Source organism: Nothobranchius furzeri, chromosome 15, assembly GCF_043380555.1.
Source record: "Nothobranchius furzeri strain GRZ-AD chromosome 15, NfurGRZ-RIMD1, whole genome shotgun sequence".
Taxonomy (NCBI): Eukaryota; Metazoa; Chordata; class Actinopteri; order Cyprinodontiformes; family Nothobranchiidae; genus Nothobranchius; species Nothobranchius furzeri.
In genome coordinates, this window is record NC_091755.1 from 28,579,086 (window position 1) to 28,601,065 (window position 21,980).

Below are 21,980 nucleotides of genomic sequence, written 5' to 3' on the forward strand. Positions count from 1 at the left end.
ACAGTACTAGGTGTGCATATACACATAACGGATATATAATACATAATAAGACACATAAAATAGGAAATAATGACAAGATTTTCATTCATTGTTGCTGTTTTCTCTTAAACATACAATGAATATTCAACAGCTCTGTAAACTAATTTTTAATTGTTCATTTTCTATGCATTCGGGTAAGAAAAACCCTGCACATGAATATTATTTTTTAATTAAATATCAATTGCTTGTTAATATTTGCAGCTGAACTAAAATGTATTGAGATCGTTGTAAAGGAAAAATTATTAGAATTTATTCTGATTTAAAAGTTTTCTTAAACGGTATTTATGGCACAATTTAAGCTGTGAGTAGTGTGTGGTATATGTTGTCACCAGTCGTCACCATATTTGAAAAAGAAATGTTACAAACAGTTTGCACACAGTTCACTTGTTTTATCCCAGGCTACATGGCTGGTTGGGTTTGTGTGTAATCTTAAGGCCCACCCGTGTGTGGCATCAGTGTGGAGCGACTGGCTGCTGAGATAGAGGAACATATGACGCCGTGCTTCTCTTCACTTCCTGTAAAACTGCTCAACAGAAACAGTTACATGTGAAACACAGACGAAACCCCGGACGCTGTTAGAGAAGAAAAGGAAAATGGATGACATTTTGACCTCCTCTGATAGATTTTGCGCAATGAATGAGATGATTTAAGAGGTAAGTATCATTTGCATGATTTTAGGCCTATTAGACAGCATTTTCTCTTTGACTTATCATGCACCTGCATGGCCGTAATCAACAGTTGCCAGGGCCTGCATTGGTCTGTCGAATGGCAACTGTGGAAATAGATCTTAGAGGAGATTTGTGATGAAACTCAAAAACTTCTATGTTAGAAGTAAACTGTTATCTTCACAGTTTATCATCTTTGTTTATTGAATTGTACCAGACTGGTCCCAGTTCCTTGGAGGATCACTAAGATTTTATTCTTCATTTGTTTTTTGATGAGCCTTCACGCTCACATTTGTGTCCCTCAAACCTTTATACAAAGTGTGATTACACCACAAAAACCTACTTTCTGTGTTCTCAATGATCTGAAATTATCATTAACTGCTTTAAAATGCCATGTTGTTACAGTACTGAAGCTGTGTAACTGGCCGAGGAGCTGCCATGGACACCTTGGCCGTTTTTAGTCCAACACACTTCCCAGAGAGAGAATTTGACCAAAAAACGGACTACCGAGCTGAGAAACGAGAGCATCTAAGAGGACGCAACAACGTGACTTTGTGTCGAAGCCCTACAAGAGACGATGACACAAGGCAGATCAAGAATCAGCTGAAGGAGAAAAGACAGCAGGAGTTTCTGAGGAGGAGATCGATGAGTCCTGAGTTAAAGTGTGGAAAGTGTTCCCGGCAGAGAAAACCTTCTCCACAGACATTTTCCTTTTTAAATCACAGCTCTAGAAGCAGGTCTGAGACGCTTCACCCAAACACGCCATCTTCTCCTTCTGCTAATGGACATCGAGGGATGATTCTGACACCAGAGAGCAGAATAACGGAATATCCAACCAAATGGGTAAATGATGCCTTGACTTTATCTGGACTCCTTCTACCTGTAGTGAGTAAAATCTGCATCCCTGCTCCTCTCATTAGTCTTTCCTCCAGGCCTCATTATGGTCAGAACCAAAAACACCCATCAGGCAAGAGAGAAGTCCTGCAAGGAAGGAGACATCTACCTCCACAACAGTAGCAACAGCATCGGGTCAGCGATGGATGAAAAATAAAACACACATCAGCACAATTCCTCCCGTCAAACCGTGTTCGATCTGTTCTGGTGAAAATATAACTATTTGATTATTCTTGTAGCTCAGACCATCAAGACCATCGTTCAGATGAAAAAGATTCACAGCAAGTCGCCAGTGCTACTGGAAAGTGTTCATCCAAAAAAGACGCTCCGAGAGAGCTGCGTGCAAACAGAGTGAGTTTTATTCCTTAGGCGTCAGATCCCGGCTTTAATCTGACTCGCTGGTCTGGTTTTAGGTTTGTCTAATGAGGCGTTTCTTCCCAAACAGGGCCGGCATCGTCACCGTCAAAGAATCTGTAAGTTTCAGTCTGCTGCAGGTTGAATGGAAGGTATTAGATTATAAATCTGGAGATAAAGGTTAAAGGGGAATGGACTGGCATTAAACTGGGGGCATAAATGCACCAACTCCTGCTTTTATTATTCAAGAACCAATATTTCTCTCTATTTTAGGGTTTGATTTGCACATTTCGTCAGTTTTTAATGAATGTTTGATCTCTTCCACAACAGGAAATCCAGGGATTATCAGACTGCTTGCAGGTAAACTACACAACTCCATGCTCTGTAGTTTTCTTTTTAATCGTTTAGTATGTCGGTCAAATATTCTGCAGGAATCTCTTCTGCTGTTGGTTATGTACGCAGGAAGCCCTGTGGAGAGAGGAGGCACTGAAGAACAAGCTTGCCCTCCTCAAGGAGATCGCTGCAAACCTCATCAACACCTCAGACCTTTTATGGACAGTAAGAAACATCTTCTTTGCACACATGCATGACAATTTCAAACCATAACATGTGTCTTTTGTTAAAGGTTTGTGACCTTAGGGTGATTTCATGCAGATATTTGGTACCAAGCTGCTGATGTCTCAGGAAGGCCTATGCAGATTGTGGTTTTGAGCTTCCTGCTTCCGTTCTTGTCTATAGGACAAGTGCAAACTGTCGCTCTTGCACAGGAAGGGTGTACCACACAGAACGTAGATGATGCACATCTAGGTTAGCATTCATAGCTTCTGGATGGACCAATTTACTGGCAAATACTGGTGCTAACCTTTCCATTCAGCACTTTCTAATTAACTTGATCAGATTTTTTACTTTACGCTGAGTCTCTCTGAGGTATGTCACCTCCCAGCTGCTTGTTTTATGTTGTCAGCGTAGTTTTGCTGTAGAAATTTCTTTAAAGATCAAAGATGATCTCAATTTCTATCAGTGCAGGCTAGTGAAGCGTTTCAGCTGTTGATACATGAAACATTAATTTTCCATCTGCCGGTTAGAGCATGACAGCCGCTCATTTCCTTTCTAACCCACACAGTCTCGCTGCAATGAAGACCTGCTGCGAAACAAGATCAAAGTCCTGGAGGCGCAGCTGCAAGTGTGTCTGCAGGTGAGCAACCAGTAAACCTCTGAGGACTCATATTGTCACTGCTCTCCTCTTTGGTTCTATAGTTTCTAATCTGACTCTGTTTTTATTATTTTTTATTTAATTCTGAAACTGTGTTTCAACAGAAGTTTCCTAAGGATGGAGTAAAGAAGCTGATGCTGCAGATGGAGAAGCAGAGAGGAACATATGAGGAAAGGGCTTTGGCTGCTTTGCAGAAGATGACTCAGGAGAAAAGCGAGGCCCTTTCCAAAGCTGAGACACTGCAGGTGAAATTACAGATTTCAAAGCTGGGCTCTTTTGTTTCTGAACCCATATTTATTAGAACATCAACACTGCAGCAGATTTTTCTAAAGATAACATATATTTTTTGCAAACAGGAGGCACTAAGTGCAGCACAGGCAGAGGTGCAGAGGTGGGAGAGTCTTTACAAAGAGCTGAAGCTGAGCTCTGGAAATCTCAGGGAGAACCAGCAGCTCATATATGAACAGCTGGAACAGCTGCACACCCAGGTGGAGGTAGGGGTTACTGCTGTCAATGCAGTGCATGGTCAGAGGTTTGCATCCAAATCAGTGAAATTGTCTTGTGAAGCTGTCCAAATCCAGAGAGTTGGAGCTAAGAGAGGAGGTGGCATCCCTCAGACAGGAAAAGCAGGAGCTGCAGTACAACATATGCCTGCTGGAGGAGGACAACCAGACGTTAAGAGAGGAGCTCCAGCAACTTCAAGGCAATAATCCTGTCTAGATGGAAGCCGGACTGAAGCAAACTCAGAAAGTCTCATTTGTTCAAAATCCTCTCTGTCTCATAGATGGTGGTGATGAGAGTGGGGATTTCTTCATGCAGCAGAGTCTTAGATCAGAGGAAGCTCAACCCCGGCTGACCTCCAGGAGAGACTCAAAGCTTGAGGAGGAGCTTCGACACACTCAGGAGAAACTCCAGCTCAAAGAGAAGGAGGTAACCTGAGCCTGGGTCATAACTAAAGCAGTCACTCAGACAAATCCTTCTCCCTTGGATCATGTTTATTTACCTTTAGACACACAATCAGATGCATAGTGTCCCATCTAGTTTAGAAAAATGAAATTCTGCAGTTCTAAGATCAATATCTTGTTTGGTTGTTTACATATCTTTTTTTTTCTGAGGATGGAATCAGTTTTCATTTCATAAAAGTCACTGAGCTGCAAACGCATGCCTGGAATCTGTAAGAGTTCCTGGAGGCTAAATTTAGTCTACACATTCCTCTTCCGTGTGTGTGTGTGTGTGTGTGTGTGTGTGTGTGTGTGTGTGTGTGTGTGTGTGTGTGTGTGTGTGTGTGTGTGTGTGTGTGTGTGTGTGTGTGTGTGTGTGTGTGTGTGTGTGCAGTGTGAGGAGCTGCAGACTGAGATGCACACCATGGAGCAGGAGTGTCAGTCCAGCCAGGCCCGGCTGTCGCAGTGCAGAGACGAACTCCGGCAGCTCAGCCACCGCCACAGGAGAACAGTGAGTGCTGTGTGTGTGTGTGTGTGTGTGTGTGTGTGTGTGTGTGTGTGTGTGTGTGTGTGTGTGTGTGTGTGTGTGTGTGTGTGTGTGTGTGTGTGTAAAACCTAGACATTTTAGAAGCAGCAGACATACTTGTGACCAGGTGTGCTTCCTCTATAGATACCATGTGGCTCCTGGTGGAGGGTTTGTGTGTTCTTCCTCCTGCTCCTCACCATAGCGGGGGCTGCCATGTTGTGGTGCTGGCATCCTCCATTCAGGGATCAAGTTGATGACCTGTTCTTGGACATTCAGACCAGGATTGAAGACTATCTCATGGAAATGGCCTCTCCTCGACACTCGGGCTGTTTTCGACCGATATGACCAAACCTCTGCTTAGTAATTTAGTATTTGAATTGTAGTCATTTCCCACTGTCGTCGTTTTTATTTTAAAAGGTATTTTAAGTTGGAAACAAAGGTTGTATTGGGATGAGGAGAGTGTACTGTACATGTGTGCAGAAGATTCAGGTGAACACATTAAAATTACAGAAGTGTTTGAAACTCACACGGTAACTAACATGTAATGAGCCATGCCGTGAGTCTACAACAGTAGAATTAAAGGAAATATCTTTTGTACTGTAAAAAGGATCGTCCCGTCAGAGGTTCAGCTATTAAGACGACACCCACAGACTCTAAACCAAACATCTGATGAGGACTAACCCCTGTTGCTTTGCATTTTTGTGACCTAAATTTAAAAAGAACTTCAAAATAAAATAAAAAATTCATGAATTCATTCTGCTTAATCAGTGATTTTTTTTAGATGCTTTTTTACTCATTTAAAGTCCACTTCCTGTATCTTGCAACATAAAGCAGTTTGGGCTTAAAAATGAGAGAAGGTGGAGGATAAATAATACAATAATACTTCCCTTGTAAATGTCTAATAAATATTTTATAGTTATGTCATAAATGAATCTGTAACACATTATAGATCATTAGTGTTTATTTTGATCTTGCCAAATAGTGAGCCAGATCTATTAACTTCATCTAAAGTTGCTACAATAAACATTTCAGACTAACTTATTACCTTGAGCATGTAGTTTTAGTATGTACAACTGTACTTTATCACTGCATCAAAAATATCCACAACTAGTTGAGGAAATGTGTGAAAGGAGGATGCTGGAGAAGATGAGCTCTATCTTGGAAAACCCTCCCACCCACTGCATTCCACTGTGGAGACCATGGACAGCTCCTTCAGAGGCGGACTGACATCCCAAATGTAAAACAGAACGCTACAGTAGGTCATTCACCCCCTCTGCATATAGTGTAAATAGCCCAGTTTATGCTTCTGGGTTAACTCCACAAGGGAGAGACGCACACAGTGTTGCAAAGCAGTTCCCTGCCAGGGCAAAAGAGGGCGTAGCGCTGTTCTGGGGTATCCTGTCATGTATCCGGTCCAAGAAAACGCATTTATTAATGTGTTTATATTGTGTTTTTTGTCTTTCAGAGACTTTTTAACATGGACACATTTGTCCCTCAGCCTCCTCCACCTCTTCGTGTGCTCACCACCTCTAACCCCTAAATGCTTGCTGCCTATCTTTTTACTCCTCCAATCTCGGGTGAATAAAACATTTCTATTTTTAGTTTTTCCATGAGGTATTCTTCAAGCTGTTCCATGTCTGCCGCTAGAGATCTTCGACTTTCTTTATTTTTTTGGGGGCACAGTGGCAGTGCTGTTGGCAAAAGCGGCCTCCTGACCAATCAAAAGCTTGCGTTCTCTGTCTCGTTGGACAGATGTTTAGAAAAGTGGGCTCGACTTCCTGTGAGCCCGCTGGACAGCCCTCACAAGGACGGATAATGGTGCAGATGCAGAAGCATAAACTAGGCCTAACTCAGTGCTATACTCTGTAAGTGTGCAATATTTGTGCAATACCGGATGTACATTAGTATGTCTGTGTCCTTCATGCTGCATAGTTCTATTCTATTCTATTCTATTCTATTCTATTCTATTCAGGGGAGACTTATTGTAAAGTGTAAAACATGAAATTACATGTATGCTGGATACACATTTAAATATGCTAAATAGGAGTTTTAAAGATTATTTAATAACATAATAATAAAATATTTATTAGGCATTTATAAGCAGAGTCTTATCGTAATTTGGAACCTGAAAGACTTTGTTTATAGTAGACTGTTTTGAGAAATAAGAAGAAACCCAACAAAGTTGGCTGGTCTGCTCATTTTAGTAAAAAATAATATTTGTGCATCAGCAGAAAAATGTATGTCACCATCAGCATGAGGCTGTGTGATGTGATTCTTCTGTTTGAGCTCCATGTGAGACAGAATAAAACGGTTCATTCCACAAAAGTCTTCCTGAATCTGACAGACGTGACTCGTGGAAACATCTGCTGTGTGATTCCGGTCCAACTTAGAGACAAAACCTCGTCGCAGCGGCCCTCTCTAAGCGGGCCTGGAGTCATTGTTCTTTGTTCCAGATGAAGCTCCATTGTCCAAAGGCCCTGACGCAGCACATCCACCCCACCCACAATCACTTTTACCTGTACGTTCCCCGTGAAGAGATGGATCTGCACCGGCCTGAATTCACTCCCCTTGTGCTGCGACCATCTGGCACAAGTTTGGACACCTTACAGGAATGCCCTTTACCCACAGAGTGGTGCACGTCTCCAGGATGAAGACCGCTGAGCTGCTGCTTGTTGGATTGTGTGTGATGAGCATCGCATCTTCACTGAAAATCTGTGCTTTTAACGTTCAGAGTTTTGGTGAAACAAAGGCAAGCAACAAGAAGGTTATGGGAGTCCTATTAAAGGTATTCAGCTGAGTGTTTAAAGCATGCAGAGAAAAACGGTCTCTTTAAGGATGTGTTCCTTTATTTTGTTCCCAAGATTCTCTCTCGGTGTGACGTGTGTCTCGTTCAGGAGGTCCGAGACTCCAAAGGAGAAGTTATAAAAGCTTTAGTGAAAGATCTGAACAGGTACCTGGATTAGAGAAGTTCATTTGGACCTAATTAAAAAAAATACTTTAATATTTTATTATTATGTTGCATCATCAGATTTGACAAATTCAACTCCTATTCACACGTGGAAAGTGAAAGACTGGGGAGGAAAAGCTACAAAGAGCAGTATGTCTACATTTACAGGTACATCAGGATGATTTTATTTAGGTTTATTTTACTGAACGAGTCAGACATCATCACAGACCTCTCCTCTCTGAGCAGAAACAACATGTTGAAGGTCAGGGAGAACTTTCAGCGTCCTAAACGGGAGTCAGACAGGACCAACGAGACCCAGGTTTTCTCCAGAGAGCCTTTCATCGTCCGCTTCCACTCCCCTACCACACGTGAGTCAGAATAAAACAAGACGTGTGTGTGTGCAAAATCAGACATAAATGAGTCACGTGATCATAAAGAATTTAGTCAATCCTTCACAGATCTCTTGAGAGGGGTATTTGTTTGTTATTCTGCTTAAATCACTTTTATCCTACAATAAAAACATGACAGTCCTGAAGAGATCAGCCTCCTCCAGGAAATTTTGGCCACCAAAGATGTAATCAGACACAAATGTGCTGACTCAGATCCTTATTTGAGTTAACTAAACGTGTTTGTTCCCAGTGGTGAAGGATTTTGTTCTGATTGGACAACACACGTCTCCCAAAACCGCCATGAAGGAGATTGATGAGCTGTATGCAGTCGTCAAAGAAATTCAGAAGAAGTGGAAGACTGAGGTGGGTTTACCTTTTTCTTCTCTGATTACATCACCTGCTGGCTTATCTCCTCCACTCCAACCGAGTGGTCTGACGCTTCTTCTCACCCACAAAAGAACGTGATGGTCCTGGGAGACCTGAACGCCGGCTGCAGCTACGTCACCATCAAAGGTTGGAAAGGGGTGCGTTTGAGGAGTGACCCCAAATTCCACTGGCTGATTGGAGACGAGCAGGACACAACCGTTCGAGAGAAGACACACTGCGCCTACGACAGGTGAGACGCAGTGGCTCCTCCAAGGGGTGGCCAGGGGTGGCTATGCCCCCCGCCCCCCCGCCCCCCGACAATCGTTGACCCCTACAGGAATGACCAGTGTTAATAAATCACATTAATGTTCACTCAAACCATAAATTCATCTTATTTATTCAAGACATACATGTAAAACACAAACTATGTTGCTACTAATAAAAACAATCAGAAATAAAGAAAATGATGCATTTCTGCTGCTCACTAATTAAAAAAAGTGTATATCTCCAAAGATTTTTCTGAAGACAGAAACAGGTAAATTAAACTAAAAATTAAATTCTAAAATACCTTTTGAAATAACATTCCAAATAGTTAAAATGTACTTTTCTGAAATGTTTGTGTTTCTCAAAATCGAGTTAGGTGTTTTGAATACATGTTATTTTTTTAATAATAAAGAATAAAGGAGCAAAGCAAGGCATTGCCACTGGCAATGTTTTATTTGCAGGATCATCGTGCATGGACGGGAGATTTTCTCCAGCGTGGTTCCAGACTCAGCTCAAGCATTTAACTTTAAAGAAAGCTTCCGACTCACAGAGGCAGAGGTAAACCTCACAAAAATTATTTCATTTGAAAGCGTTCACAATGATAGTAATACTTATATTTCTTTTACATCACTTCAGGCCCTTGAGGTGAGTGACCATTTTCCTGTTGAAGTTGACCTGAAGCCCAACCATCGCTACCTCCTCCGCCACGAGCTGTAGATCAATCCAGAACTGCAACTTTGTGTTTACATTTTAAAAAGACTTTAAACTGATTTTAATGAATTAAACACATTCAGAAAAGCATTTCCTGGCAGTGTTGCTTCTTTTGTAACTTCATGACAGTCGCACCAACAAACGCCGCTTCAGCATGAAGGAACTGTGTGAGTTTGCCTGCTAGAGCCCGTGTTGCACATCTGAAGCCAAACCCACATCAAAGCAGACATCAGTTCATGAGCTCATGAAGGTGCCTTCGTGCAGCAACAGACAACACAAAAACATTTGTTTCAGGATCTTATTTTGCAGAAAACCCGAACGGATCGCTTTAAATCTTCTTCTTTTATGGTAAGTTCATGCTAAATTTCCATTTCTCTTCTTTTAACTGAATTTCTTTGGTCTAATGTGAGTTTATGAACAATCTGTTCAACAGGAAGCCACTTGCAGCCGTACCAGAGGAGAGTTACTTCAAGCTCTCTTTTCTTTTGACTGTCTGGTACTAAAAACTCCCGTTTTCTTCGTTAAACGACCGGTTTAAATTTTTGAGACGATGGACGGGTTTGCCGATCTTCTCACTGATGTATTTACAGGTAAGAAACATATTTGCATTGTGACATGTTTATTTTTTAACTAAATAGCAAAGGATCCTTTTCAGACTCTGTTTTCATTCCAGATTCTTCTCTTCCGTCCTTTTCCGATGGAGATCTGGACTTTGAGAATTTAAATTTTGACGAGAAGAGTGAGGAAGACGAAGCTGAAACCCCAACGACGACAGACGAGGCTCAGCTCCAGGAAGCGACCGCTGAAGGTGAAGTTTTGTCAGATGCGGCAACAACAGACCCTCTGCACACAACTGCAAACGCTCACCAAGAGCAGACCAGTGATGAAAGTGATGGGGAGAATTTCATGAGTCAAACACCAGCTGGTGATTACACAAGCTCTGGAGAGGAGCATTCTTCCTCTGGAGAGGATGAGGAGATGGATGAAGGAACATCAGAGGAACCAGGAGATTTGTCACCAGGCTGCAGCAGAGAAAACTTCCAAGATGATAAAAAGGAGTACACGTTCTTCTCTGAGGGAGAACCTATGGTCGCAGAGGGTGCCAATGACCCTAATGTTCGCTACAAGGTGCAAGATGGGGCAGAGGGGGATAAGGAAGTGTCCTATTTGGGAAGAATCCCTGAAGGCAAAGATGAAACCGTGACGAAAAGTGCAGAGGAACGAGAAAGAGAAGAAGACTCCGAGACCGAAGGCATGAAAAATGAACAAGAAGAAAATGTTCATCAGCTGGAGTCCAAAACCTCAAATGAAATCAAGCCAGGGGAAGACAGTTTGGCGTTTTCAAGTCTATCTTTGCAGAATTTGCAGGATCTCATCACTGATGTCAATGGGGAAGAATATGTAGATAAAATGACAGATTTTATGGAAGATGAGCACCAAGAGGCAGGTGAGAGCTTTGCAGATTATCCTTCAGACTTTTCATCAGGCGAATACACAAGAGCAGAAGAAAACAAGGAGGAAAACAAGCCGGGTGCCTTTCCTGGTATGGAGAAGGAAGCGTGCATGGAAGGAGCTGTGATGGTAACCCCGTGGACTCTGAGAGCTCAGGACACAGAGAAGAATGAAGGCTTCTTGTACAGCAGAGATTTGGAGATGAATGCAGATGAGATGACAAGCCTGGACGAAGCAACAGGGGACCTAGATGAGAGCAACTCCAATAGCGATGAGGAGGAGGAGCTGCCGAGAAGATCCAGTGAATTTTCAGATGATGTTGAAAACCACAAGAAACAAGAGAACATGCAGCTTCATGACTACAGCAGTGTAGAGTTTTCCAGATGGAGCAACTCTGGTGATCCCAACGGCAACCATAAAGGTGATTTGGCGGATTTCATCAAGTCAGAGTTGGATGCGTTAGAAACCGACAACCTTCCGTCTGAATACCTGTTCATCACAGATGACTCGGATGAGACGGAAGATCCTCCTTCAGGTGTGAATCAGCATCCTGCTGAACATGTGAATCACTACTCAGTGGTGCAAAGAAAGGAGGCCAAAACCACATCTTATAATCAGGGATCCATCGATGACAGCTTCTTCTTCAACTCTGAACTTGACACCCCCGAGGTCCCAGAGGTGAGGCAGCCGACTGATGAGGAGTACGAAGAGAGGAGGAACATTGAACAGATGCAGAAGAGAATCGAGGCATTCAAAAGGTTTTATGATAGTGATGACGAGAACAGAAGAGAGGGTGAGTGATTATAAACGATCTGGATGGTATCAGAGAGATTTGTCGACCCACAAATTATTCTGTTTTCAGAGAGACAGAAAAAGGTCCAGTTTTGTGATGATCCGTTGTCCCAGATCATTCACTATGAAACGGACAGGTAGGTGGCACTTATTGTGGCTAAGAAGCAAATATGGGATGAAATGGCTAAAATCACTCCCTGTTTTCTATCAACAGTGACAGAGAATCACTCAGCAGCTCCTCAGACAGAGAGGAGGAGGAAGATGATGAAGAGAAGGAAGAGGAAGAGGGGGTGGAAGAGATGGTTGGGCAGGATGAGGAGATAGGGGAGAAACATGATGAAGAAGAAAAGAAGATGATGGATGAGGAAGAGGAGAGTGAGGTGGAAGAGATGGTTGGGCAGCATGAGGAGATAGGGGAGGAACATGAAGAAGAAGAAAAGAAGATGATGGATGAGGAAGAGGAAGAGGAGAGTGAGGTGGAAGAGATGGTTGGGCAGCATGAGGAGATAGGGGAGGAACATGAAGAAGAAGAAAAGAAGATGATGGATGAGGAAGAGGAAGAGGAGAGTGAGGTGGAAGAGATGGTGGGGCAGCATGAGGAGATAGGGGAGGAACATGAAGAAGAAGAAAAGAAGATGATGGATGAGGAAGAGGAAGAGGAGAGTGAGGTGGAAGAGATGGTTGGGCAGCATGAGGAGATAGGGGAGGAACATGAAGAAGAAGAAAATAATGTGATGGAAGATGATGAGGAGAAGGTGGAGGAGGATAAAGATGCCAAAGCCAAGGAAGAGGAGGAGATTGAGGACAATGAAGCAGATGAAGAAACGGAGGAAGATGAGGAAGAGGAGGAAGAGGAAAATGAGGAGAGCCTGAGCTCTACAGAAACATTCGATGTAAGATGTCATACGTTTACATAAAGAACCGTGGACAGCCCAGACCTACATCAGACTTTATACGTTTGTTTGTGTTCAGGATCTGACGGATGCTAATGACTCCTTCCAAATCAGCCCTGAATGTGATCCTTCAAATATTCGGCTGCAACAAAAGATGTCAGAAGTCAGAGATACACATGCCTTCCCAAAAACACACAAGGTATTGGCAGAATTGTTATTTTTCTGAATTAAATTAAAAAAAAGGTTTTACCTTGTCTTATTTGTTCTTGCAGGGTCTCAGTGTCCTGAAGATGATGATAAAGTTAGGTGTGATGACAACATTGGGGCTGTTGATGTTCTGGATGATCTCAGATCAACCCGACTTCCTCAGAGATATTTTCCCTGTTTAGAGCTTTGAGCTATGTCTATAGGTTTTGCTTACGTTGTAATAATAAATGTAGTAAAATTGTTTCCTGTACAAGAATGTAGGAAAACGTTTGTAAATACAAATTGTTTTACTGACTTGTGTTCTCTTAATAAAGATGTATTTGGGTTTGAAATCATGCAGCTAATTATTACTTTGTTTTCATTAGTAAAAACAATAAATAATTCAAATTTTATTGCATTCAACCCCTTTATTAGAATTATGATTAAGCTATTCAGACACTATATTTAAAATGATTGTACCCAAAGTGATAGTCAACCTGCAGCTAAAAAAGTGTTTAATAGGCAAAACGTAATAAATAAAGAAGAATATTTTTTTAATGATAATTATTATTGTGGTTAAGAAAGTTTAATAATTAATTGGGACAGGGCTGGATAAGCTGTTGCTTCTTCCTGATCCCCTTTTCGAATGCATTTGTTTACGTTAATGACATAAATTGGTGAGACTATTTTTTTCATGTTCTTTTCTTCTTGTTTATCTTTGTTCATTGTGATGTAATTGTGTTCGAAATAAAATAGGAAAAAATGTATTAATTAAAGTAGAGTATTATTATTATTATTATTATTATTATTTATTATTATTATTATTATTACTACTACTATTATTATTATGCTTTTTAGGAATGACGTGGGAGCAATAAATCGTCTACACTACAGTATATGATGTTAGTGGACCAATACCTGCCTACAGGGAGCGCTGGTTCTGGCTATAAAGAAACATGCACACAATCCTAATGAACGAAGAAGAAGAGATTTATTGAAAGTGCGTTTGTTTTATTTTGTAGATTAACAAACGAGGGCGGAGTTTAAGCAGATCCATGTTTGCCGCTCCAACCCACTCATGGCCGCTATAATCCGCGCGGGAAAACGAGCTGTCGTGAGTAGGAGGAGTAGATTCTGCTTATTTTTTGGTTCCCGAAACGAAAGATTCCTAACGAAACGCACAGGAAAGTAAAATGTCTTCGCTTACTAACAAGTCTGCGGCGGAACTAAGCGAACTGTTGGATGAATATGGAATCAAACATGGACCCGTGGTCGGTGAGTTGCTCACACCGACCGACTAGGTGGTCGGCCTGGCTGGTTAACTTCTCAGGCCTGTCCATCTGTCTGAAGTTCGAACATGTCGCCTTTAGTCCCATTTGTTTTGTTTTCACCAGATTCCACCAGAAACCTATATGAGAAAAAGCTCAAAGAAGCCATGGCGAAGGGGAAAACAGCGAAACCGTCATCTGATAAAACCTACTACAGAGAAGAAGGTTTGTTGGTCCTTTCTAGTCATTCTAACTGATTTGTTTACCTAAGGTGTAGATGTTCTCGTGCACTGAAAACTTGGTAATATAAAAGGCAGAACTCCAGTGTATGAATATTTAGGTTTTTTAATAAGATTTCACACATTACTTTGAATATTATGTTATGATGTTTGCAAAGTTCTCACCTCATTTGTTCTTATGATGAGTTTTATCCACCATTGGATACAAATAGTTTTTTTTTTCAAAACCAAGGGCTTCACAATTTATAAAATATAATTTCAGTAATATAAACCAAACAAATCACACAAAGAAATATAAAATTGTATAATTTAGGTTAGAAATATGTAATTTTGTCGTTACAGGAAGCCTTTTTGACATAAAGCTCTCAGTTCAAGCCAGCCCCAGTAGAGTTGTTAATTTGTTGTAATTTTTTGTGATGTTTATGTTTTGTTTCAGAAGAAGAAGTCACTTATGTTTACAAGACACCGGTGAGAATCTTGTTCATGGTTCTGTGGCTAGTTTAGAGTTTTATCCATTAATTTTAGCTCTATGTATCTTCAATTTGCATGAGTGAAGACTACTCATATTTATTCTAGTGGATGAATGATTTGTTGTGTAACAAGATGGATGTTTGTTAAATGATCAATAAGATGAGATATTCCATATAAATATGAAAAATCAATCTGATTGGTCTTTGAATATTTGATTTAATATTAACTTAGGTTCTTTGGACTATCCAGGGAAACACACACTTCATATAAATTCAGACAGTCATGGATATAGTTTATTCAAATGAATTTAATTCTATCTTTCTGAATTAATGATGGCGCAAAAAAAAAAGATGAATGATGGTTGGACACGATAACAGTCAGTGCATCAAATGATGGGATGTAAGCTTAGATGCAGGTCACCAAGCTCTGCAGAAGCCTGGTAATCAACTATTGATTAAAATCAGGTGTTTGTGAAGCAGGGAAACAACTAAAACATTGTGGATCGGCGCCATCAAGGACCAAGGTTGAACACCACACGTTTTAGACCTGCACATCAACTTAGTGCTCGTGATTCAATTGTCCTTTGTTCTTTTGATCTAGTTAACTAATGGGGTTGATTACTATAATTATTATTTTTGATTCAATACATCTTATATGGCAGCTATGCATGTATAAACATGCCCCCATAGGGCTAACAAGCTTTGTTTACATTCATTTTGTTGTGAATTCTTATTTTTTATCTCTGTTTCCAACATTTCAGACCAGAGTTGACGACTTTGCAGAGAGGTCAGACCAGTTTGATCCAAAGTTATCAGATTTCATATTTAATGCAGATTAACTCACCCGCTGTCTCTCTCATCCGTCTAGTGGGACCTACAGGAGATCCAGACCGGAATGGACTGAGAGGGAATATGTGCATGAGTGAGTTCAAAGCATAAATGTGTGAACAGGTAAAAAGACAATGAATTCACTTTTTCTATTTGTCTTTGTGCAGGACTTCCTACTCGGGCTACTCGCAGAAGAAGCCCGACTACAAAGGGAGGGATCTTGTTGATGAGTAAGTGTTTCCTCAGAAGTCATGTGTGGACATGTTTACATTTTTTTTTCTCAGCGGCTTTAATTCAAAGCTCAGTTTTAGTGCTATTTAATAATTCTCAAACTAAATTTAAGAATACTCTTTTAGAAGGTGCCACTAACATTCTATCTTCCATATTTTCCGGACTATAAGTCGCACCAGCCATAAAATGTATAATGAGGAAGAAAAAAACATATATAAGTCGCATTTTGGGGGGAAATTTTTATTATTTTTCTTACAATATCTGAGACCAAGCATTTCACATTGCAAGACAAGTACTGGTAACAATAACAGAATAAACAACCAGGGCGCAGCAGCGCGCCACGGTCTCCAGCAGAGGATGGCGGTATTTCAAACCCTCCCAGTGGGCAGGGAGAGCTCATTCCTGGGCCGGAGCCAGACTGCCGCAGCAGGTGATGGCGGTGTTTGAAACCCTCCCAGCGGGACAGGGGAGCTCATTCCTGGGTCGGAGCCGCCCGGCCCGCAGCAGCGCAGTATACATAATTTGGTATATAAGACACAGGACCAGCCAGACTATGAAAAGTGTGACGTATAGTCAGGAAAATACGGTACTCATTTTCTACACTCATATTTCTCCTACACTGTATTTTTTAGACCCTACATGTACGACACACCGTCCAAGTACAGTAATTCCTATTTGAAAGCTACGCCCATGAAGTCTAGTCAGGAGGCTCCGAAGGCGCCCAAGTCCTCTCGCCTCATTCCTCTCTGGATCCAGTTTGTCATCTTCCTTGCTGTGGCCGTCTTCCTCTACTTGGTTTTCTCCAACATGGAGACTCCCGAATCCTTGAAAGGATTGGAATAATTTTATTGGCTTAATATTTTGGGGTTTTACACATTTATTCTGCATTTAAAATTTGGGGAATGTACGTATTTTAAACAAAGCTGAAGTTTTGGTTTATGCCGTATTTGTGATTATTTTTTTAGCTGACACTGCTTGGTTATGTCCAGCTACTTGTGAAGGTGAGAGATGTCCTTTTATTATGTTTGTGATGTTCATTGCAGCACCGTGTTGAGCGCTGAGGTGGGACAAAGTAAAAAACACACACCTAGTCTCTTCTGTAAGTGTAGCTTTTAGCTCGTCATCCATTCAGGTACCTGAAGCGTGATCAAATAATCTCAAGCCAGGCTACCATTGGCTGTTGGCTTTAAAAACAAACTGCAGATTTTAATGTCAGATTCTGAATAAGAAACATTTTTACCCAAAAAAGCTTTAATTTACTGACTTTATTCATTATTAATATGACAAATTTTGTTTCTATGTGCTCAAAATGCTGTGTAAGTAGTTCACACAGACCTGATGCTTCCATGTTAATCTCATATTTGGGCCAGATTTAAAATCCAAGTGCCTTTGTGTTTTAATAATTGTCTGTAAATAGGGTTTGTGTGTTAAATAAAGGAGGGTTTCAAAGTACAAACTTATGAAAATGCACTAGAGTGGCTGTAATTGTTTACTTTACACCACTTTGTATCATCCATGCATTTTCCAAGTCTGTCGTTTGTTTTGTACTTCTTGGTTTCATAATGTAATAAAGAGCTTGAATACGGAAACATTTAAGTCATTTATTCAGGAACACAAAAATGATTTCCAAAAGTTAAATGAGGTATAAAAATAGACGGAACACAATACTGCATCGTGTTTACAAGTTGCTATCGTTCTCTAGTTTGATGCTATAAAAACTAAAGTACCTTCTTCAGTTACAGTAGATTGTCAAACTAACAGTTTGAACCAAAAAAAGCTCAGTTAACACTTAGCATTCTAATTTATTGCCACTTCTATTTGCAGACATAAGTGCATTAATGACAGATGCATAGTGTTAGTCTGGAAATACAAAAACATCCCACTGTCCTGTGGGCGAGTATGTAATTACCTAGCAAAGTGTAATTAGAGTCATTGAATCCAAAACAGTGTTTTAGCTGTTTAGGCACACAACGTCACAGTTATCCCAGTTTAAGGTTTCATAGCAGTTTTGTCACTCGTTAGATCTGAGGTGGTGGCAGTAGCCCGGTCTGAACAATGTCCTGCTGGTCCACTGAGACTTATTTTATATCGTTACTGTGGTAGATGTCAATCGTTCCCATTGTTGTCCAGGAGCAGTAGTATGAAAGATTATTACAGTCTTAGTGTTCATGGAAGTGCTGTTAGGTTTACTGTGCCTCATCCAGAATGAGTTGGTGTAGTTCCAGAAGTCACCAGCAGGGGGTGGATGATCAAGGAATTCTCTGGTTCTGCTGTCTGGATGTACTTGAGACACATTATGGGCCATTCCCATCTGTACCAGGTCGGCCCGGGCCAGGTAGCCCCAGTCGGCCCCAGCCTGGCCCGGTTGATTCCACACATCCTTGTCTTAAGCCCATGTGGGTTGGTTCTACCCACCAATCAGAGGCTTGCTCTAATGGAAGGTGTGAATTTGCTGTCAGCAGTGGGTGTGTTGGCCCTGGTCGGCCTGAAGCAGACCCCCTCGAGAAGAGGGCTGAGAATGAGCCTTGGTTGGCCCGGAAAAATACCAGGCCACCCAGATATGTAAACAACCTACGCTACCCGGCCCGGGCCGACCCGGTACTGATGGGAATGGCCCATTTGAGTCCCCTAGAATGTACACACACACACACACACACACACACGACAGAATGAAGAAAAATAACAATGTTCACATTTAACATAAATCAATAAAAAATATAATTATTGGTGTATTTAGTTAATCTGTGATGCATTCAGATCAGATGTTCAGTCTAGTCCTGTCATGCTTATCCTAAACAACCTGATTCCTTCTGCAGATGAAAAACTGCATATTAAGCTGAGTCCTGCACAGAGCTATTATAGGAAAATTATGTTTGCTTCAAAATGTTGCCAAGCAGAGCTGATTAAAGCTTCAAAGGTAGACTGGGATGCCTGTCTGTTGTGCACCAGCTGATGGCCGAGTGCAACACACAGGTATGAAATCATCTAAGTATTCTGTGAATTTTTTATAGACAGTCAATTAAAAAAGCAAATGGGTCATATTTGATAAATACCTTTGAGTGTGTGAAGCCTTTAGATCCCATCATAGCCTGTTAACTGATACAGCAACATAAGTGTTGTCCACACCTGTAACAGAAACACGCCTGTTTACTGGAAACATAAACAGGAGGCTTTCTGGGAAAAATCATGCAGCCTTGTGATGGACAAGGGAACTTACAGGTTCTGGTTTCCCGTTCCAGTTCAGAGGGCTTCTTCTCCTTGTTGCACACCACTTTAGCTACAATAAATATAATGATGACGGCTACAACAAATGTCACTCCAGACACAAGCCAGCTGATCACCATGGGACTCAACACTGGGTCAGGATCTGCAAATAGGAGGAGTCATCTTTAAGTTTCACTCAGTTCAGATTTCTTACTTAATCTGAAAAGTACCAACGCAAACTAAAGAATCACAAAAAATGTAATAAAAATCACTCGAGTTTCTATTTTTACAGCTAACAGCCTCACCTCTGACAGCTATAGGCAGGGGCTGGCTTTCTCTGGACACGAACGTACGTCCGCCCAGTTGGACCCGATACAGGCAGTAGTAGTAGCCCTCGTTGGAGCTCTGCGCATCAGGGAAGGTGAAGGTGACAGCGTGGGAAAGGGCAGGCAGTGACTGACGCACCGTGCCGTTGGAGCGTACCAGACGGAGCTGGAAGGAACCACCGGGGTAATGCTGCAGCGTGGAGCAGGTGATGTTAAAACTCTGACCTTTGACGACAGATCCGAGTGGAGCCTCGGGGGACGTGTTGTACCAGAGCTGGGGAGTCAGGAGATCCACTAGAAAACAGGGGGGGGGGGGGGGTTATTCAGGGCTGCATAAAAAACTAGAAGAAACTAAATAAACAGTAAACTCACCCACTGTGATGTTAATGAAATTGCTGGGCGGAGAGCTAATCCTCTGGGAAGGAAACCCACCCGTGACACTGTACTGACAGCTGTAGCTGCCCTGGTAAAAGGTTTCCACGTCAGACAGGGTGAGGTCCACTCTGATCTGGGTTGGGTCAGCTCTTTGTGTGACTAGCGGCGTGGCGATTTCATGTTTGTAAAGGTGGACGTCGCTGACGCGGTTCAGCTGCATGATGTTGCAGTAAAATCGCACCGACTCCCCGGAGGAGAACACTGACTGAGGCGACAGCAGCGACAGCCGGGGCTGAAACAGCAAACCTGAGAGCAAAGATTGGTCAATCTCAACTTTGATGGTGTTGTCACACACAAATAACAGTTGATGACACAAACTTAGGTAGCCTCACCTGTGCATTTCACACTTGCAACATTCTCATGGCTGCACAAAGAGTTCTTGTTCAGGGACAGACCACAGTGGATCAAGCTTGATTCATGCCCCGTGCACTGGACAGAGTTCAGCGCAATCACCCCGCTGCCTAAACCAAATTCTGCGTTGTGAGAGGTGGATTCGGCGAATCCACAGCCCAGCTCCATGCAAACCACGTTGGCTGCACGCAAATCCCATCCGTGATCACAGACAGTCCCCCACTGTTCAAGGAGGTTTACTTCTACTATGCCAGAACAGTGATCTCCATTCACTACTCTTACCCCACCTGTGGATCAAAGAAAATTGAATCAGAGATCCATGAGCAGTCAGGAAAGGGTTGTGGGTTAGCACTGATCTCAGACTCACCATAAGCACCTAAACTAAAAGCAGTGACACCATCCCACAGGGCACCGAACAGGCCTGAGAGACAAAATGATGAACAGTGACTAGTTGTTTACAGATTATGATCCGTGCAAAACAAGAACACTAGTGTTCATTATGTATAAAGAGGCTCTGACACCAGAAGCAGATCTGAGCAGAGATTTCAGTCTTATGTTAAGTGGCCCTAAAAGGCACAACAACCCTACAACAAAAACACAACTAAAAAGCTACAAAACTGATCTGTCAGCTAATTTTGCGCTTTCATATTATTTTTATTTTTGCTGAAAAGCAAAGTTGGATGGTTTAGCATCAGTGTATGCAAGTCAATATGAAAAACAATGCTTTTTTTTACACAGCTCATCTGTAAAGTTGAAATAAAACATAACCAAGCTAAATTTCCTCCCAACCTTTTATGCTTTGTTCCTACTTATTGATCTTTTGATAAAGGATTATAATTGCAGCAAAAAAAGTTATTTGTTTATACTCTTAAAAACACAAGAACAAACATCTGTTTGATATAACATAAGTTTTAAAGAAATTTCCCCATTATTACTTAATTTTATTATATTAACTAAATAATCTTAAATTAAAGGAAAATGTTTTTTATTAGTTTAATTATAGAAATACAGCTGAAATGTATTTTTCTTTCATTTGTTTTTGGTTTACAAATGCTTTGTGTAAAGTAATAAGTCATAAAAGGATGTTAAACAAAAAATAATAATACTGAATTAATATATAACTAACTATAAATATCCAAATAATGACACTAGTAACTAGTCATTCAGACAGAAAGTTCACACTGCTTAGCGTCACCCTTTAAACTGTTCACAAATTCAACGAACAACAAACTTTATTTAGAATTTAAAAGCAACAGAAAGCGTTTAAACATCGTTTATATGTTTACTGGTTATTATCACATTGCATAATCACATGAAAACAGCAACACAAAGCTATCACTGTAGCGAGCGCGGCTAATGTTTTTAGCATACCTGTTAGCAGGATGTGCAGGAACGTTAGCATTGTTCCGTTAGGCTTCCATCAGACAGATGTGAACACAGCCTGTTGTCCTGGTGACGCAGCCAGATGCTGAAAAACATCCGATTTTATTAACACAACCAACAAAAGACACAACAGTTCGGAGGAGCTAATAGCTAACCAAGCGAATGACCGCAAGTCAAACTGCGGCGGTAAGAAAGAGAAGCTAATGGTACTCATATGAAAACATTAATAAATGCGTTCAGACTGAGTTGGGATGTCTATTTTAAACTCTACTTTACCTTCGTGTCGCTGTATTCACGTTAGGAGTTTCATTGTGGTCGTCAGTCCTTCTCCCTGCGGCAGACAGAGGTCACCACAACGCCGCAGCTCGCCCGTAAGCTCCGCCCCCTGCTTCCGGAGGCTCGACACGCAACGGGGCGTGGTTTCAAATTCAAATAAAATATTAAAAGCTATAACTATCATTAAAGTTTGTAATCAGATGCCAAAAGTGGACTAAAATCCACTAAGATCTCTCCGAGCACACAGTATTAGTTTGGAATGTTTGAATCTTTGACACCGAAATGTTAAAAAAATGTCATTTCACATTTTCTCTTCATCATGGAGAATAACAAGCAC

General features: G+C 41.4%; 5 protein-coding genes across 6 annotated transcripts; 4 read left to right on the top strand and 1 right to left on the bottom strand.

Moving 5' to 3' along the window:
* The first annotated feature begins 554 nt into the window (after window positions 1–554).
* traf3ip3 (TRAF3 interacting protein 3) lies at window positions 555–5,386 on the top strand. 2 transcript variants are annotated; one of them, XM_015967709.3, is made up of 14 exons: window positions 555–692; window positions 1,110–1,547; window positions 1,625–1,733; window positions 1,838–1,949; window positions 2,044–2,071; window positions 2,283–2,312; window positions 2,415–2,510; window positions 3,076–3,147; window positions 3,270–3,410; window positions 3,522–3,659; window positions 3,733–3,868; window positions 3,950–4,095; window positions 4,501–4,617; window positions 4,777–5,386. In XM_015967709.3, exons 2-14 carry the CDS (start codon window positions 1,143–1,145, stop codon window positions 4,975–4,977), a joined length of 1,731 nt encoding a protein of 576 aa, XP_015823195.3. In that variant the 5' UTR covers window positions 555–692; window positions 1,110–1,142; the 3' UTR covers window positions 4,978–5,386. The 2 variants fall into 2 exon arrangements, with proteins under 2 accessions (XP_015823195.3, XP_015823196.3); XM_015967710.3 differs by having other exon boundaries at window positions 1,637–1,733.
* Window positions 5,387–7,028: 1,642 nt separating this feature from the next.
* On the top strand, window positions 7,029–9,399 carry dnase1l1l (deoxyribonuclease I-like 1-like). Its single transcript, XM_015967706.3, has 8 exons — window positions 7,029–7,417; window positions 7,494–7,582; window positions 7,661–7,747; window positions 7,826–7,947; window positions 8,219–8,331; window positions 8,427–8,584; window positions 9,060–9,156; window positions 9,235–9,399. The coding sequence occupies exons 1-8, from the start codon at window positions 7,244–7,246 to the stop codon at window positions 9,313–9,315; spliced, it is 921 nt and encodes a 306-aa protein (XP_015823192.1). The 5' UTR covers window positions 7,029–7,243; the 3' UTR covers window positions 9,316–9,399.
* An 84-nt stretch (window positions 9,400–9,483) lies between these two features.
* On the top strand, window positions 9,484–12,981 carry LOC107390781 (protein starmaker). Its single transcript, XM_015967703.3, has 7 exons — window positions 9,484–9,657; window positions 9,743–9,899; window positions 9,983–11,554; window positions 11,624–11,690; window positions 11,768–12,446; window positions 12,526–12,645; window positions 12,719–12,981. The coding sequence occupies exons 2-7, from the start codon at window positions 9,860–9,862 to the stop codon at window positions 12,833–12,835; spliced, it is 2,595 nt and encodes an 864-aa protein (XP_015823189.3). The 5' UTR covers window positions 9,484–9,657; window positions 9,743–9,859; the 3' UTR covers window positions 12,836–12,981.
* Window positions 12,982–13,627: 646 nt separating this feature from the next.
* On the top strand, window positions 13,628–17,257 carry emd (emerin). The gene is made up of 7 exons (XM_015967702.3): window positions 13,628–13,907; window positions 14,027–14,125; window positions 14,576–14,607; window positions 15,371–15,396; window positions 15,478–15,531; window positions 15,605–15,667; window positions 16,301–17,257. The coding sequence occupies exons 1-7, from the start codon at window positions 13,826–13,828 to the stop codon at window positions 16,509–16,511; spliced, it is 567 nt and encodes a 188-aa protein (XP_015823188.1). The 5' UTR covers window positions 13,628–13,825; the 3' UTR covers window positions 16,512–17,257.
* Window positions 17,258–18,093: 836 nt separating this feature from the next.
* Window positions 18,094–21,753, bottom strand: si:ch211-150o23.3 (uncharacterized). The gene is made up of 9 exons (XM_015967700.3): window positions 21,644–21,753; window positions 21,356–21,452; window positions 20,352–20,405; window positions 19,966–20,271; window positions 19,571–19,879; window positions 19,178–19,492; window positions 18,886–19,035; window positions 18,722–18,794; window positions 18,094–18,296 (listed from the first exon to the last, which is right to left on the bottom strand). The coding sequence occupies exons 2-8, from the start codon at window positions 21,384–21,386 to the stop codon at window positions 18,751–18,753; spliced, it is 1,209 nt and encodes a 402-aa protein (XP_015823186.3). The 5' UTR covers window positions 21,387–21,452; window positions 21,644–21,753; the 3' UTR covers window positions 18,094–18,296; window positions 18,722–18,750.
* Between the last annotated feature and the right edge of the window lie 227 nt (window positions 21,754–21,980).

Bases quoted from the DNA above. Each gene is read 5' to 3' on its own strand.
- LOC107390781 (XM_015967703.3), top strand. From the start codon at position 9,860: ATGGACGGGTTTGCCGATCTTCTCACTGATGTATTTACAG. The intron at 11,691-11,767 runs GTAGGTGGCACT...TTCTATCAACAG, and splicing joins ATTCACTATGAAACGGACAG to TGACAGAGAATCACTCAGCA. The intron at 12,646-12,718 runs GTATTGGCAGAA...TTGTTCTTGCAG, and splicing joins CCTTCCCAAAAACACACAAG to GGTCTCAGTGTCCTGAAGAT.
- si:ch211-150o23.3 (XM_015967700.3), bottom strand. From the start codon at position 21,386: ATGCTAACGTTCCTGCACATCCTGCTAACAG. The intron at 20,272-20,351 runs GTGAGTCTGAGA...TTTGATCCACAG, and splicing joins TTTTAGTTTAGGTGCTTATG to GTGGGGTAAGAGTAGTGAAT. The intron at 19,036-19,177 runs GTGAGGCTGTTA...TCCTATTTGCAG, and splicing joins CCTGCCTATAGCTGTCAGAG to ATCCTGACCCAGTGTTGAGT.
- dnase1l1l (XM_015967706.3), top strand. From the start codon at position 7,244: ATGCCCTTTACCCACAGAGTGGTGCACGTCTCCAGGATGAAGACCGCT. The intron at 7,948-8,218 runs GTGAGTCAGAAT...GTTTGTTCCCAG, and splicing joins CTTCCACTCCCCTACCACAC to TGGTGAAGGATTTTGTTCTG. The intron at 8,585-9,059 runs GTGAGACGCAGT...TTTTATTTGCAG, and splicing joins ACACACTGCGCCTACGACAG to GATCATCGTGCATGGACGGG.
- traf3ip3 (XM_015967709.3), top strand. From the start codon at position 1,143: ATGGACACCTTGGCCGTTTTTAGTCCAACACACTTCCCAGAGAGAGAA. The intron at 1,734-1,837 runs GTCAGCGATGGA...TTATTCTTGTAG, and splicing joins AACAGTAGCAACAGCATCGG to CTCAGACCATCAAGACCATC. The intron at 1,950-2,043 runs GTGAGTTTTATT...CTTCCCAAACAG, and splicing joins GAGAGCTGCGTGCAAACAGA to GGCCGGCATCGTCACCGTCA.
- emd (XM_015967702.3), top strand. From the start codon at position 13,826: ATGTCTTCGCTTACTAACAAGTCTGCGGCGGAACTAAGCGAACTGTTG. The intron at 13,908-14,026 runs GTGAGTTGCTCA...TGTTTTCACCAG, and splicing joins CAAACATGGACCCGTGGTCG to ATTCCACCAGAAACCTATAT. The intron at 14,608-15,370 runs GTGAGAATCTTG...CCAACATTTCAG, and splicing joins CTTATGTTTACAAGACACCG to ACCAGAGTTGACGACTTTGC.